Source organism: Caloenas nicobarica, chromosome 1 (assembly GCF_036013445.1).
Source record: "Caloenas nicobarica isolate bCalNic1 chromosome 1, bCalNic1.hap1, whole genome shotgun sequence".
NCBI lineage: Eukaryota > Metazoa > Chordata > Aves > Columbiformes > Columbidae > Caloenas > Caloenas nicobarica.
Window position 1 is genome coordinate 197,762,294 of NC_088245.1, and position 15,099 is coordinate 197,777,392.

The 15,099-nt window shown below is 38.7% G+C and overlaps 1 protein-coding gene across 1 annotated transcript in view; it reads right to left on the reverse strand.

Annotated features, from left to right (window-relative positions):
* The window catches only part of DDX10 (DEAD-box helicase 10), a 181,244-nt gene that overhangs the window by 130,163 nt on the left and 35,982 nt on the right, over positions 1 to 15,099 (reverse strand). The window contains exons 11-12 of the mRNA XM_065642296.1: positions 13,281 to 13,368; positions 5,998 to 6,086 (exon numbers count right to left, since the gene is read on the reverse strand). Of these exons, the coding sequence (XP_065498368.1) occupies positions 5,998 to 6,086; positions 13,281 to 13,368 (177 nt within the window). The remainder of the gene's footprint in view (positions 1 to 5,997; positions 6,087 to 13,280; positions 13,369 to 15,099) is intronic.

Here is a 15,099-nt window from a genome sequence, read left to right on the forward strand (position 1 = left end):
ATGCTCCACTGCAGCAGCTGGAGGAGATTCAAACCTGGAATGGGGCCTTAACACCAGGCAGGGTAAAACACATCTAAAGAGATCACTGCAACATCAGTGAACGTGCAACCTCTTCGCCAAGGGGATCAGAGTAGCAAGAAAAATCCTTTGCAAGATAAACACTTTGTGGCTTTTCCAGATTTCGCAACGTTATTCTACATAAAGTATTGCTGTAAACTGTTGACAAAGTACTACAAGTAGTAGAACTGTGCAGCAACTATGCAATGTCTGTTCATTTCTCTCTCTCATGCAGACAGACATATAACGTACATGGGGTTGCAAACTCCAATATTGTCACAGCTTCTCTTCTATGTCTCCAGAGCTAGTATCAAAGATCAGGACCATCGCTACAGAGAAAAGGTTGACGAGGTGAAGAAACTCTCTCCATAGGAAAAGTCAAAAAAAACAAGTCAAAAACAGCAGCCCATGATGTGGAGATTTCAGCACAGCTTTTCTCATTCAAATATGAAATCCCACCTGTCAGATTGCTGTTCTGCACTGATGTCTTCCTTAATAACTGCATGAAATTAATTATCAGTTAGTGTTAGCCAATTTTTCTACACGCTTATCAACCCTATCAAAAAACATCAGTGGTATCAGAATTCAAACCAGATCTGAACCGAAAGAATACAGCCCTTAGACTTGGAAAAGAGGGAAGGTGTTAAGGTCAAATTTGATAAGAAAGTAATAGTGGATAAGTTTAAACAAAGTTGCGTACAAACAATCGCCAAACATTTTTAATTACATAACTTCTCAAAGAAATGTCAGCATTTTGGCTCATTACTGCCTCTTTTCTATAGTATATTTCAGAGGACAATTTCTACCACCATTAAGTTTCCTCGTGCTGTAAGATTTGACACTTTCTTTAGAATTTATTTCTTGATCATTTGCCAAATCTAGAGTACAGTCGAACTAAAAAACCCAAAAATGTAGACCAGCTTTTCTTTCCATCAACTAGAAAGGGTAATGTTAGTCTTCATTAATGCATTTGATGTGACTCAGACCGCAATCCTACTCCAACTGAAGTTACATCTATTCTTTGATTTTCGTGCTAGCATTCACACTCTCTTATGGAATAAGAAGTGTGCAAGGTTTTCTCATAAATACAAAAAGCAAGGAAGTTATTTAGTGAGATTTCATAAATTCTAACACAGAAGACTAAAAATATGCTAACATCCCAATGCAGTCCTCAGACCATGGTGGCCTTAAAATGGCAACACAAATTCAGCTGACAAACCAAAATACAATCCTGTTTCATATTTTGGTGTGAAATGCGATGACTTGTTGGGAGCAAGTTCTTATAGAAGGACATTTTAAATCAGCTTCTAAAAGCAATACTGAAACCAATGGATTATTTTGCTACTATAAATGAAAGTATAGCTGATAGTTCTATCCATCAATAGAAACTTAGGTGGCCAAACATCGTAATTCCCTAACACTGATCAGGGAATACGTAGAAGGAACTGAACAAAACACCTACAATGCTCAGATACCTCCTTCAATTCAAAACAGGTTGACAATGATTTTCAGGATTTCTTTCCAAAGAAAGAACATTGTATGGCTTTAAGAGGAATACCAGTTTTGTTTGCTATTGAATAAGGAAAAAATCAAACCTTATTAAACATTTCTGAAATTTAATTCACATGAATGGTGTAACAAACTGAGGTTTATTAATTATGCTTATACAAAGATCTTGAGTATGTCTACACTAATGTGGTAACTCCACTATGCCTCTATTTGGGTTGGGTGAAAAGTTCAGCATCTCTCTTAATTCTTTAAAAAGTCAGAATCTTAGATACTCAGAACAAAATCTGTCCTTGCACAAAACATATTAAACAGGAAATTTAAGACCAGTACAATCTTTTAAGTGTCGTAAGAGTTCCTAATCTGCACCTAGAAGATTTCCAGTCTCTTTTGAAATATGAGCCAGTTGTAAAGAATTTGAGGTCACTTGTGTAAAATTAGTGTGCAGCAGTTTTGCAGAAGTCAGTGCTTCGTTCTAATATTAAGTTACTACGTTTACTAAATATAAGACCTATTCCATCAGTGAACTTCTTCAGAACGATCTGAACACACTGAAACACAGCACACTGATTTCTCCTACTGTAGAACAGGTTCAGACAAAGATTTAAAGTAGTCCGAAAAAGGTTAAATACTCCCAGAAGCTATTTCAAGAGAAGAAAAGTGTATTACTTGCCTTCTACATTTAACATTTAAAAGGTTTTCAGAAGACAAGATGAGCAACCACTTGAAAGCAGAAGAAACCAAATCAACTGAAGTGACACAAATCTGAATTAACAGGCTTTCCAGATGGTCTGAATTAATAACCAAAACGAACAGAGAAATTGCTTTTGCTGTGCTATTTATTTGACTAGCAGCTTTAGTCCTCTACATTAAGGAGCTCAAGTGCATGGTACTCTACTAATAATAAGGAGGGCCAAGCTAATCAAGAATTTGTGTGTCAAGATCAAAGCAAAGGCCAAGAAAATGGGTGTCGTGGTTGGATACCAGTCACTTAAAAGACTGAGACGTAGCCTTCTTCATGAAAGCACAAGAAGCCTCCACATTGCAGTTGCATGACCTGGTGCTCTTGGCACCTGAGCCACCCTGACACCTGCTCGAAGGCCAACACAGCAGAGCACAAGCAACAGAGGTTTCTAGAGTGCATTAAAGACCATTTCTCCAAGTTAGCTCTATTAGCCAACGCAGAGGCACTCTACTGGATCTGCTACTCATGTATACGCAAGTATATTTACTTCTAAGGTGAGTGAAGGTCAATAGCAGGCTTGGCTGCACCATGGGAACAGGTAGTTCAAGATCCTAGAAGAAACCAGGATGAATGACCCTGGACTTCGAGAGAGGAGACTGCGGCTTGTTCAGAGATCTTCACCGCAGGATCAGAAAGCTCCAAAGCTTACAGAGGTACTTAGAGAAAGCTCAGAAAGCGATGGCTGGATCTCACAGGTGGTTGAGGGAGAGTTGCATGAGAAATGCCCAAACCCTACAGATCGTTGGAAGGAATATTGAGGTCCATATGAGCTATACTGTATGAGGCTGAGAATAACTAGGTAACAGCATGAGAATCACACAGAATCACAGAATGTCAGGGATTGGAAGAGACCTCAAAAGATCATCTAGTCCAATCCCCCTGCCGGAGCAGGAACACCCAGATGAGGTTACACAGGAGAAAGATAAAGCCTGGTTACAGGTGTATGAAGACAAGAAATAACTGGGGAAAAAAGTCATAAGGGGCAGGCTTTTTAGTTGGAAGGAGACTGGGGTCTAGAAAAAGAAGTACAAGGGCAGTCAGAAGGGCCAAGAACCAGCAGAGGGATAACGAGATGTGCAAAGCCTGTGATGGGCTCTGTCTGGGCGACAAGACAGGCAGCCCTGCACTCGCTCACGGCAGTTGGAGCAAGACAATGAATCAAACTCTCTGCCCTGACCACGCACTAAGGGTCAGGTCTATACCCATAGCCAGGGGGACTGGGGTGAGAGTGCGGTGAGTGCCTTCCCTGGTCAGTGAGAGGACAGACAGACGTGGGTAGATGAGTCATGTATCCTGGTATCACCCATTTCAGACCTGACAGCACCTGCAGCTACCTACGGCTTTGTAACACTGATCTGTACACAATACTTGCAAAATTAGCTGGGTACTAAGTTGTGTGTTTCAGACATTTCCCAAATAACTTGGCTTCAACCTGATTTATTTATTCTCTGTGCACCAATACAGGGACAAACAGAGAAAAATATGCTGCGTTTCTTCTGGAAGACATGATGAAAATCACAGAGGAAATTACCTTCCTTGGCAACCCCTTAGAACTGTGTCTAAACTGTCCATCCAGCACACTCGTCTGTTAAGATCTGCCCCTGGAGACTGACACATATATATATATATATATCAGCACTTAACAAAATAAAGCGCCTGAGAAACAAAATATTTTGAATCCCTGCCTCATCTTGACCTTGTCTTCTATCCAGGAGGCCAGACTATCTAATTATTCCTTTCCATCCTGTTGCTTGTTTACATTTTCTTATGTTTTCAAAGATGTCCTTTGCAATGAAGAGACAAACTTCTCTTTTACGCAGGCATCGAGGCTCTCCTTCACCAAACTTAAAGGCTGCCTGTGTTAACACAAGGCCTGTGCAAGTCTTTCTCCAGCAAACTGTACTTGATAGCAATTTGTAATGAGAGGATACTGGAGAGAATACTAATGTACCACAGCTTAAAGGTGACCAGTCTCTAGAATACATATGTGTATATGCCTATAGACATGCACACACTCCCTTTTTATTATTTATATATATGGCTTTCTAGATATATAATAACTTCATATAACATATAAATAATTGTATATAATATATACAAATCAAAAATACTACTGCTTTTCTGCAGACTCAGTCAACAGAGCTCAGGAGAATCTCAGTGCACAGACGTGCCAGGCAAGTGAGCAATGGAGAAAGTGGGGAACAGCCTGACAGACTGAAATGCAAACCTGACAGCAGCCTGTTTTCTCTGCAGGATTTTTAGCAGAGTAACATTTATCAAGCTAGCAGTAAATCTCCATGGAAAGGCTGAAATGCTTTTCAGAGAATACACACAGAACGCAAAGGGAAGAACGGATTCTCATTCCAGGTTTTGCCCTGAGTTCGTGCGCAGAACATAAGCCAAGGTTGCTTCTGAATGCAGAATTCAAACGTATCAGACTTGGAGGGCCTCTCAGATAAATTAAGCCGATTGATCCACTGTATCAGTGGATGTGCACTGAATTGAAAGCTGGGGACTGCGGGGTGTATTTTGGTAGACTATCTGAGGAGCAGGGAAGAAGTGTGCCAAACTGTTCATTCAGAGCAGAGTCCTCAAATTATCTCCCAGATTTATTATCTTCTGACTTTTTGATTACACTTCCATTTATTTCAGAGTCTTGACTAGACCTCTCCTACCTCCTGCAAACAACTGTCTGGTTTCTGACACTGGCAAATCACACAGGTGAAGGGGCAGGCACTTCACATGGTGAAATTTTTCAAGTTTTTGTTAGCTCTCCTTTTTAAAAATTTCTCAGTCCATTAAGTAAGAAAGCATCCTTTATAATAGGCTTATGTACCTTAAAAAACATAATTGTGTTAATTGCAGGACAGCACAGCAAGACCAGGTGTTCTACAGTCTAGTAATTTGTCACATTTTAGTTCATCATGCCACGTGCTGACAAGTTTAAAGACTTAAATCTTCTCTGTATGAAATTCTAGAGATGTAAAATTAATTTACCATGCATCTTTGAGCACCTTACTGCTCCCTTCTGACTTCCCTATGCCCCATGAGATTATTCAAAAACTTCACAACTTAAAACAATCTCAGATGGCTTTCATCTGTAAAGTCAACCTGTCAAAATTAATTTCCCTCTCATACAAAATGTGGAATGATTCACATATATGTACAAAAATAGACATAGCGAAATAGATGCTATTCAGTCCAGTGCAGATGTTTCATCTCTACCAAGTGCACTGGATCTTCTGAAAAGTAATTTATGTCCAAGGAGCAATGTCCCAGTCACGCTCAAATGAGATTGCAATGTACTATATTTAGATACTCCAATTTCTTTTTAAATAATACACTTCACAGGTTGGCATTTAAATATGAGGCTGAAAGGCAAATATGAATTAGAAAAAAATAAGAACTATTGTTCTCTATCGTTTTACTTCACAAATTTTGTCCTCTGTATACAGTAAATGTAACTTCTGCTGTATGAGTTCTTCTTTGTAGAGATATTGGGTTTATACCTAGTTTCTGTTTAGAATGTCTTTGAAGATATACAAAAGTACAGCATAAATGTGAAACTGTAAATACATTACAAGATCATCCAATTCTGTGTGTTAACATAGACAAAAGAGCTGTTTAAAGCTATCACACACTGCAAAACTCACTATACCATTTTCACTTTCCATGTCAATTATACTTACAGGGCATAATCTGCTAGGGGCAATTTGAAAACATCAAATACTTCCTTATTCTTCATTAGGTAAACAGAACGCAAGTAGGAGACAAAACACTGAAAGAAAAAAAAAAGTATTTAACAAAAAAAAGAAACCATTAAATTACCAAGACATGAAACTAACATTACACTGTTGCTCTAAACACAAAATACAATGCCACTATTAAGTGATCTAACATCGATTTCAGACTGAAATTCTTCTACCCAATACCCATCAGCCAAAATGTATCTATACTACAGAAGTTATGTGACTTCAAGTATTCAAATATTTCATTAAATGCACACTAGTTGGGTGAATTTCCCAATGGTATGTCATGTTATTTTTGCTAGAAAGAAAATATGGCAAATTACTCAGAAGGAAACATCACTGATTCAATGTTTTTTTTCTCCCAGCTTTTATGATTGTTGCTCTGCTATTCTGACACCTGAATTACATGGAAGCAAGAACAGACTGTGCTGCTACCACCCTGAGGTGTCCTTACAACTTTAGCCATTATCAGAAAGTGATTCAACTCGATGCAGCTGCCTTCCACTGTGACCCAGGATAACTCACATTGCCTTGCATCTGCCATCAGCTCATCATGTACACGCTGTCAGTGAATGCGACTCAGCTGAACAACAAATTCGCTATACAACATTCACTAAGGCCAGTTCAAGGTTGAAGTTTCAATTAATCCCAGACCTACACCAAGAAAACTGGAAGCAATGCATAACAGAATAACTTAATCTTGTGTTGCATTTTCCCTTCGTCCTTCCCAAAAGGAAAAACTCTTATTTTCCTCATGTTTCTTTTACATAGCCTATTCTGCCTATCATCAGAAGCATAAAACTGGAATGTTTTAAGTATCAAAAAAGACTCTTGGATTTCTGCTGTTTATAACCTAATTTCTAAAACATGCCAAAACTCCTCTACCACGAGGCTTAAACCAGTAAACACCAGTAACAATAGCAAATCAAACTCATAGTGTTATTTTTAAGCATACTACAATCACATCCTTGTTCTGCTATGTACAGGCACCTGTTGGAGAAAATTATTGTATTAATTCATGTAGAATTTAAAAATATATATACATATATTTCTTTTTAACCTGAGATACAGGTGGGAAAGGTCCAACAGTTAGGAGCATCAATCTCTTATTGGTATTCTTTAAATACATATAAGAGAAAAACATTTCCAAAGGTGAAGAGGTGAGACAGTAAATCAGGCAATGTCATAATGTCATACTTCTCCCTGTGGCAAATTGAAATAACAACTATTAATTTTAAGATACGTAGAGCTAAGTGATATATTTTTTTCAAGCTGTCCAACACCTCATCACAGAAGTAAATTTTGCTTATTTTTCCAAATGCTAAGTTTTGGGGTAAAGTTTCCTGTCCAGATTATGTCTTTCAATTAATTTTAGCAGTGGAAGGTGCCGGCACAATCCATTCAGCTGCTACCAAGAATGAGGTGTGGAATGGAACACGCATGGAATGAAACGCTTGCTCACATTAAATTATTAATCAATTTACAAAAATATCTAGAACCTTTAGGAAAAGGCTTCAAATTTGACAGATCTCATTAATCTATTGCGGTCTAGCAAGCAGTGACAAAAATAAATGACAGAGCCTCTTACTTTTCTGTAGTGGCAGATGGAAAGAAGCAGGTTAAACAAAAACTATCTTTCCTGTGAATCTGAGAGTCGCAACATCAACAGATCTGAAGATCTATGTGAGTCACTACATCCCACAAGGGAGAAATCTCATTCTGCCTTTTGGATAACCTATAAACCTGTAAAGCCATCCAGTTCAGTTCAAGAAGGACAGGGAACTGCTGGACAAAGTCCAGCGCAGGGCAACCAAGATGATGAAGGGAGTGGAGCAGCTCCCTTATGAGGAAAGGCTGAGGCAGCTGGGGCTCTTTAGCTTGGAGAAGAGGAGACTGAGGGGTGACCTCATCAATGTTTATAAATATATAAAGGGTGGGTGTCACGAGGATGGAGCCAGGCTCTTCTCGGTGACAACCAATGATAGGACAAAGGGTAATGGGTTCAAACTGGAACACAAGAGGTTCCACTTAAATTTGAGAAGAAACTTCTTCTCAGTGAGGGTAACAGACACTGGAACAGGCTGCCCAGGGGGGTTGTGGAGTCTCCTTCTCTGGAGACATTCAAAACCCGCCTGGACGCCTTCCTGTGTAACCTCATCTGGGTGTTCCTGCTCCGGCAGGGGGATTGGACTGGATGATCTTTTGAGGTCCCTTCCAATCCCTAACATTCTGTGATTCTGTGACTTACTTTACTAATATGTCTTTGGCACACATGGTCTAGAAATTAATAAATGATAAATAAGGGGCAGAAAGAACACTCCTTTTGCACGTGTCTCAGGTCCTACAATGAACTATCAAATAAATGCCAGACATTCTAACTCACATCTATCAGCTGTCCACAAGGTTTAGCCCACTAAGACTCAAAACAATTTTTCAAGTTTGTCATGGACAGGGTGCAGAATGGTATTGCTCTATATTCAAAGAAATGGGCATCTAATGATGATTCAAAGATTACTCAATACTAATATAACAATGATTAAAGTCTTCAGCTGACCTCATTCTCTATTATTTTAGGCATTGTGAACACTTCCAGTAATAGATATTCCCTACTCCAAGAGTTTACACCCAAACTAGAAAAGTTACATATAGCATAGAAGAGTTGTTCTACTTCACAAAAAGAGAAATGAAATACAGAAAGAACAAATTACTCCTTTGATTGTTATTTGATTTCAGTACCTTCACTTCAACCTCCTTCTAAAACACTGTCACCTCTCTTGGATTTTTTTCCATTTTCCTAAGACTTGGTCACTCTGGGCACGCACACACACTGGACAGCTGAGGCACAACAAGTTCAGTCTGTCTGAACTTTTTTCTTGCTCTTTTATTAACTACTGTTGTTCACTGCTATTTTTGCTGTTTTGATATCACTTTCAAGGGTTTCTTAAATAACTGAACATTACAAAAATATTGTATGAATTTAATTTATACCATTACAGCAAATGTTAACATTGGGCATCAGAAACACATTACAGCTATATTACAATAGCAGCTAAAGGCCCCAAAACCACCTGAGATCATTGTACTAGAAATACATAAGGCCACAAGCACTATGTTCTACTGATTTGCTACATTTAATTTCTCAGTTATTGATGTATTTCTTAAATAATTGTTTTAAATATGAAAACACATGCAATTCAACTTGTGTGCTGTTTTGACAGAATTCAAAGTAACAGGGCGTGCCTGGAATCTCAGGCTATAATACCCTGCACGTCCCTCTGGGTGCAATGAAAAATTCAACAGACAGAAGCCACTCCAGTGTCCCAGCACCCCCTACACAGTAACATTCAAACTAGCAAGAAAAACACATTCTTTTTTAAACCTCTTTTCACAACTGGAAGAATCGACATATTAAATATTTAAATTACAAGAAATGCCAAAAGGCAGCATCAGTCCACGAGAGGAACTGCAAAGTTTCAAAGGAGCCCCAACCTGATTCACCCTTTCTCTTTCCAAGCAACAGCACAGGAACCATGTCCTATCAAATGAATCATGAAGTTTGTTGAAGCAATTAGTAACCAAGAATTTCCTTTTTTGTTTTTTAAACAAAGTAAAAGCATCTTGAAGTAAATCACGAAGCTCAGAGGACACACTCACTTAGACCTCATGCCCTCAACACAGTAAACTACATCTCACGTGAACTTCTGTGCGTAGCTAAGCTGTTTCACTGTTATCCGATCCACTCAGGGAGAGAACTTATTTCTTACAAATGTCAATAATTTGGCAGCTTGCAACAGACAGGCTACACAGCACAAGACCCAAGTCTTTGAGAAATCCAGCACTCCAGATAAGGACCCAAGGTCAGGATTTCATTTGCATTATTTTTATTGTTTGATTCACATTGATATGTAAGACTACTGAGATACATTTGTATAGTGTGTCTGAACACTCAGCCTTAGATCTTATTAAGGAGGGATACTTCTGGGATAAACCACTTGTCCATACTTCAAGGTCTTAAAAAGCTGAATGTACATATAGTTTGTCTGCAAGATGACACTGTATTGCTACTCATAAATGAAAAATTGCAACAAAAACAGCTTGAAAGGGTAATTAAATGGCAATTTAAAAAATTTCATAATGAATTTAATTTTTTTCTGTAACCTTGACAGGCAGCCCACGTTCAAATTTACTCTTGTGCTATTTTTAAACTTTATCATTATTTTCTTTTGCCCAATTCAGATCTTTCTCTGCCTTTTAAGAGATCTTAAAAGGCCAAAGCCAGAAACAGAGAAGTTTGTTAGTATTTTCATTCCGAGTAAGATGATGTTGGCTTCCTCCTACTCTCATCTTCCCCCAATCAGCTGCTCTGTCACTTTTAACACAAACTGGTGTAACCACAACTTCCCATGGCAGCTACAGATGACTGTAATGTGCCACCAGTATCTCTGGCCCCTGCGATGTTAGGATGAAGCTTATGCCTGTTTCCACGTACTGTAAGTAATACTTCATGCACTACAAAAACCTGGGATACCTAAATGCCAAAAATAGTTTTAAAAGTAGTCCCTTGAACATTGCCTTAGACATTTTCTTCACAAAGCTGCCACCGACTTCCTTGGGCACTCCGATTTAAGACTCCTTGTTCAGGAAAGTAAGAATGAGATTCCTCTGACCCAAGTGTCTTTAACTGCAGGCATCCAAGCGAGGTCACGTCACGCAGGCTACCTCCAGTGCAAAGAAACCCCCATTCATCCATCCCAAAGTCTTTTTAAGGTATTAATATCTATGTCAGGATGTATCCTGGAAGTGCCTATTCCTCTCTATCAGCTGTCAATGGAAGTTCAGGCAGAGCAGGTCACACAGGACATCTAAAGACAGGTGAGATGAACCTCACCTTCAGAGTTTTAACTATTGCAACTTGCCTCATTTTACATCTGAGTTCAGCAGAAAGGCTACAACTCCTAGATCTTTAAGCATTCACGATCCCCTTTTCATTTTATCCTATCACTCAGGTTTGCCAGAATATCTTCAGGTGTTATCGATCCCCATGCCAGCTCAGACAAATAGAAGGTTAGTTACACTAATCCAGAACTCCGGCAATCTTCTTGGGTAGAACTTTTATTTCTCAGGCTTTGGCATTTATGAATTTCTGATCATTTGGCCTTTGGTAGTGCTCCTTAAATTTGACCTACATGTATTTTTAAAAAAAAAAAAAAAAAAATCTAAAGGCTTGCTTATTTTTCTTCTAATCATCTTGTTTTCCTGCATCTCAATTTGAACTCCTGATTTTGCATAGTTTGGAAGACACTTGGCACAACTACAGAATTCGTAGGCTCATGATATCCACACTGTTTAAAAACAGACAAACCAGCCACAGAAAACCAACATACTGCAGCGCTTCAATAACACCAGTAGTAAGCTCTATCCTGAACGGGTCACAGCCTAAAGATATTACAAAACTAGAGAAAGGTCAGCAAATGTGTCTAGTGATGGCAAGAAGAGGCAGTGTGATGCCCAGAGATGTTTCACAGGCCATCTTCCCTGGAAAGTATCTTTTACAACCAGCTCACTCTGGTCCAGGAGCCCACACAGCTATTTTAAGTTTTCCTACCTCCCTCAAATCTGCTAAAATCTTGGTGAAATTCATGTATTTTTCATGAAGTCTCCCAACATTAATCAGCACAGCAAAGAAATCCCATTCATGCACTTCTCTATCGTACCTGGAAGAGCTAGTGTAAGCTATTTTGCTTCTCTTTTAAATCCAAATGAAAGTTAAAATGCATTATTCAATGCATTGGATTTTACCACTGAGAAAGGACAATAAAAATTGATTAAGAAAGCAGGCAGGTGAGGCCTACATGGTTTCATTTTTTTTAAGTTTTTAAGCCGAGGAATGAGATCTGCTACTTTTCAGTAACCTTTTATTATTATTATTATTATTAGAAAATGTTCTATACCAGCTCCGCAAGAAAAGTCCTCTCAAGAAGAACTAAAAATCTACCTATCCCCTTCAATCAAAAGGGTTACTGAACTGAAAAGGGTGCACAGCCCTACTCTCCAATGTCCTACCAAGGATACATGATGAAAAAAGACATATTTGTACTGATTTAACAGCTTTATGCTTTACAGAATGATAGAATAGTTGAAGTTGAAAGGAAACTCTGGAGATCATCTAGTCCAAACCCCTGCTTAAAGGAACGTCAGCCAGAGTAGGCTGCTCAGGAACGTGCCCAGATTTAATATCCAACAACGGAGACTGCACAGCCTCTCTGTGCAACCTGTTCCAGTGTTCAACTACCCTCACAATAAAAAATTTTTCTTGCCACTTCTCCTGTCACTGCACACCACTCAGAAGACTCTGGCTCCATCTAATTTACACTTCTTTCCTAATACAGGAGATACTCCAAGTGCTCAGTCATCTTTGTGGTTCTTCATTGGTCTTGCCTCCAGTAGGTTCTTAGGGACATGGCTTAGTGCTAGAGTTAGGCTATGGTTGGACTCCATGATCCTGAGGGTCTCTTCCAACCGAAACAATTCCATGATTCTGTGTCCATGTCTTTCTTGTACTGGAAGCCCAGAATCAATCTTTGCACTCCAGATGTGCCTCTCTACAGGGCTCAGTAGAGAGGAAGGGAAAGATCACCTCCCTTGACCTGCGAGCAATGCTCTGCCTGATGCCAGCCAGTGGCCTTCTTTGCTGCAAAAGCACATTGTTGGCTCATGTTCAGCCTGTCGTCCATTAGGACAACCTGTTGCCCCAGGTCCTTTTCTGCAAAGTTGCTTTCCAGCCATTTAGTCCCAGCCTGTACTAGTGTATGGGGTTACTCCTCCCCATGTTCGGGTCTCAAACAGCTAGAAAAGCCTCAAACCAAACAGTAAGAAACCTTCAAACAGCTAAGATGTAGTGACTACTAAATCAAAAATTACTTTTATACCCAAGACTCTAAAATAAGTATGTCCTCACCTATGCCAACATTTTGGCACAGCAGCAGTAGGTCAGGTAGCTCTTTAGGCATTGGGGTCAGGAGCCCATGTTGAGCCCATGTCAACTCACAGAGGCTACGCAGGCAAACTCACCACCAACTGCTAAACATGATTGTTGTTTCCACTGATGCCATGCTTTAAAGCTTAAAAATCAGAACAATTTAGCAGTTCCAAACACTGCTGCTAGGTCTAAGTAGGTCAGTTATTCCAGTAGCAGTTCTATTGAAGTGCTGCAGATGACTTACCCTTTGAGCTTTGTCTTTTAACTCCTGATCTTGAGCTAAGAAAGCTTGCAACCTCTTTTGGATGTCTGTAAGTTTTTCAGGATTAATTCTAATTAAAAAAAAAAAAAAAAAAGAAAAAAGAAAAAAGAAATTTATCTTTACTTATTAGAACATGCAAAAATAAGCACCTATTAAGTTTTCAGGAGTACCTTCGTGTCTTTTGCATTGCTTTAATATGCCTAAGGGTCTTGCCACTCTGAAACAGCTTAAAGTGGAACCATATTAAGGATGAAGCATACACTCCTCAAACAAATAATACAGATAATACAGAAAAAACAAATGGGAGCTCAGACTTTTTATCCGGAGTCAATTTCCAGTGAAGATGGCAAAACTTCTTTCAAAGCAAAGCCAAAATCAGCAGTAAAAAGCTTCTTGAATTTATAAAAATGCTATTAAAAATATAGAAGCAGCATAATGAATCACAGTACTACTTTATACTGAGATAGCAGTCTTCATAAGGAAATTATCAGCATTTTTGAAAGCTTAAATAAGATCCATTGCCCTGGGAATAGTGAAATTTAAGAACTTCTTTCTTACAGCCAGATGAGCAAAAATAAAGGACATTGAGAATAAACAGATTTGAAAGCTCCTCAAGATACTGATCAGGTGAATAAAGAACAGTGACTATCTTACAGAAAATGCCACTAAGCCTAGTAAGAAGGCATGCAAGTCCTCTCCCAGATTCTGGATTTTTGCACTTATTCCAGTGATACTTACACTATTCCAGGTATATTTCCCCAGATCTTTTCTTACCTACTTCTGGGTTTGATCTGCTAGTCCCACACAAGTGTATCTCACAGCCTGCCAAACATGGTAGGAGGTTACCTCTCAAGTAGAGGTCAAATGAGATGCACACGTACCAGATTTCTTAATCTGGTTCTAGCTGCTGTGTGCCATGTCATCCCATACTGTACAACAAAACATAGCCTTTGCTAAAGGAAGTCAAGAAAAAAAGAAGAATCAAAATCATGGCTCTTCACATAGCAGTAAGTCAGTCTAAAACACATGACTGATTAAAATATTAGGCAGGGAACATTTTACAGTCATTTTTTGTAACATAAGCCATTATGATCATCTATTATTCTTAATAAATATAAAAGCAGCAATTAAGCAAGGGGTTGGAGGGTATTAACAAAGAATAATTTAATTTATAAAGGCACTGAGCTTTATTCTCTCACCACTGCAATTTCTTATCTCTGCCAGATTCAGCCAGTAGAAAACTGTAGTGCACACAAGAGTTATTTAGCTGCAGTTTTAGTGAAAGATCAAAAAGCTGAGTTTTGGTTTCAAGACAGCGCGTAATTTGCTTGGAAAGTGTAAAGACATAAGAAAGAAAAGAAGAGGCATGAAAAATTCAGCGGGGAACAAACTGACCAACAATTCTTTGAAATGCAGTGCAGGATAGAATGCATACAGGATACCAAAGATAGAAAAAGTAAATTGAGAGAAGGCTCTTCTAGATTTTATTCTACAAAACAAGGTTGAGAAGGTGACAATGAAAACATTTATGATCCAAACAATGAAAAAATGGTACGACAGCAAAATAAAAGCAGTGGCTTGCTTAATACCAAATTGTATTAGAAGATAAAAACACAAAGTGTAACAGCTCACTGCAGAGGAAAGACCAGAGGAAGAGCAACATGTTTACAATGACCTGAAACTCAAGAAGAAAGCTTAAGTAGAACTGAAGTACTAATACACTGAGATAATATAAGATTTACAAGCACAAAATGAGATACAAAAAGTAAAGAAGGGAGAGCATGAACAAAAGAAAAACAAA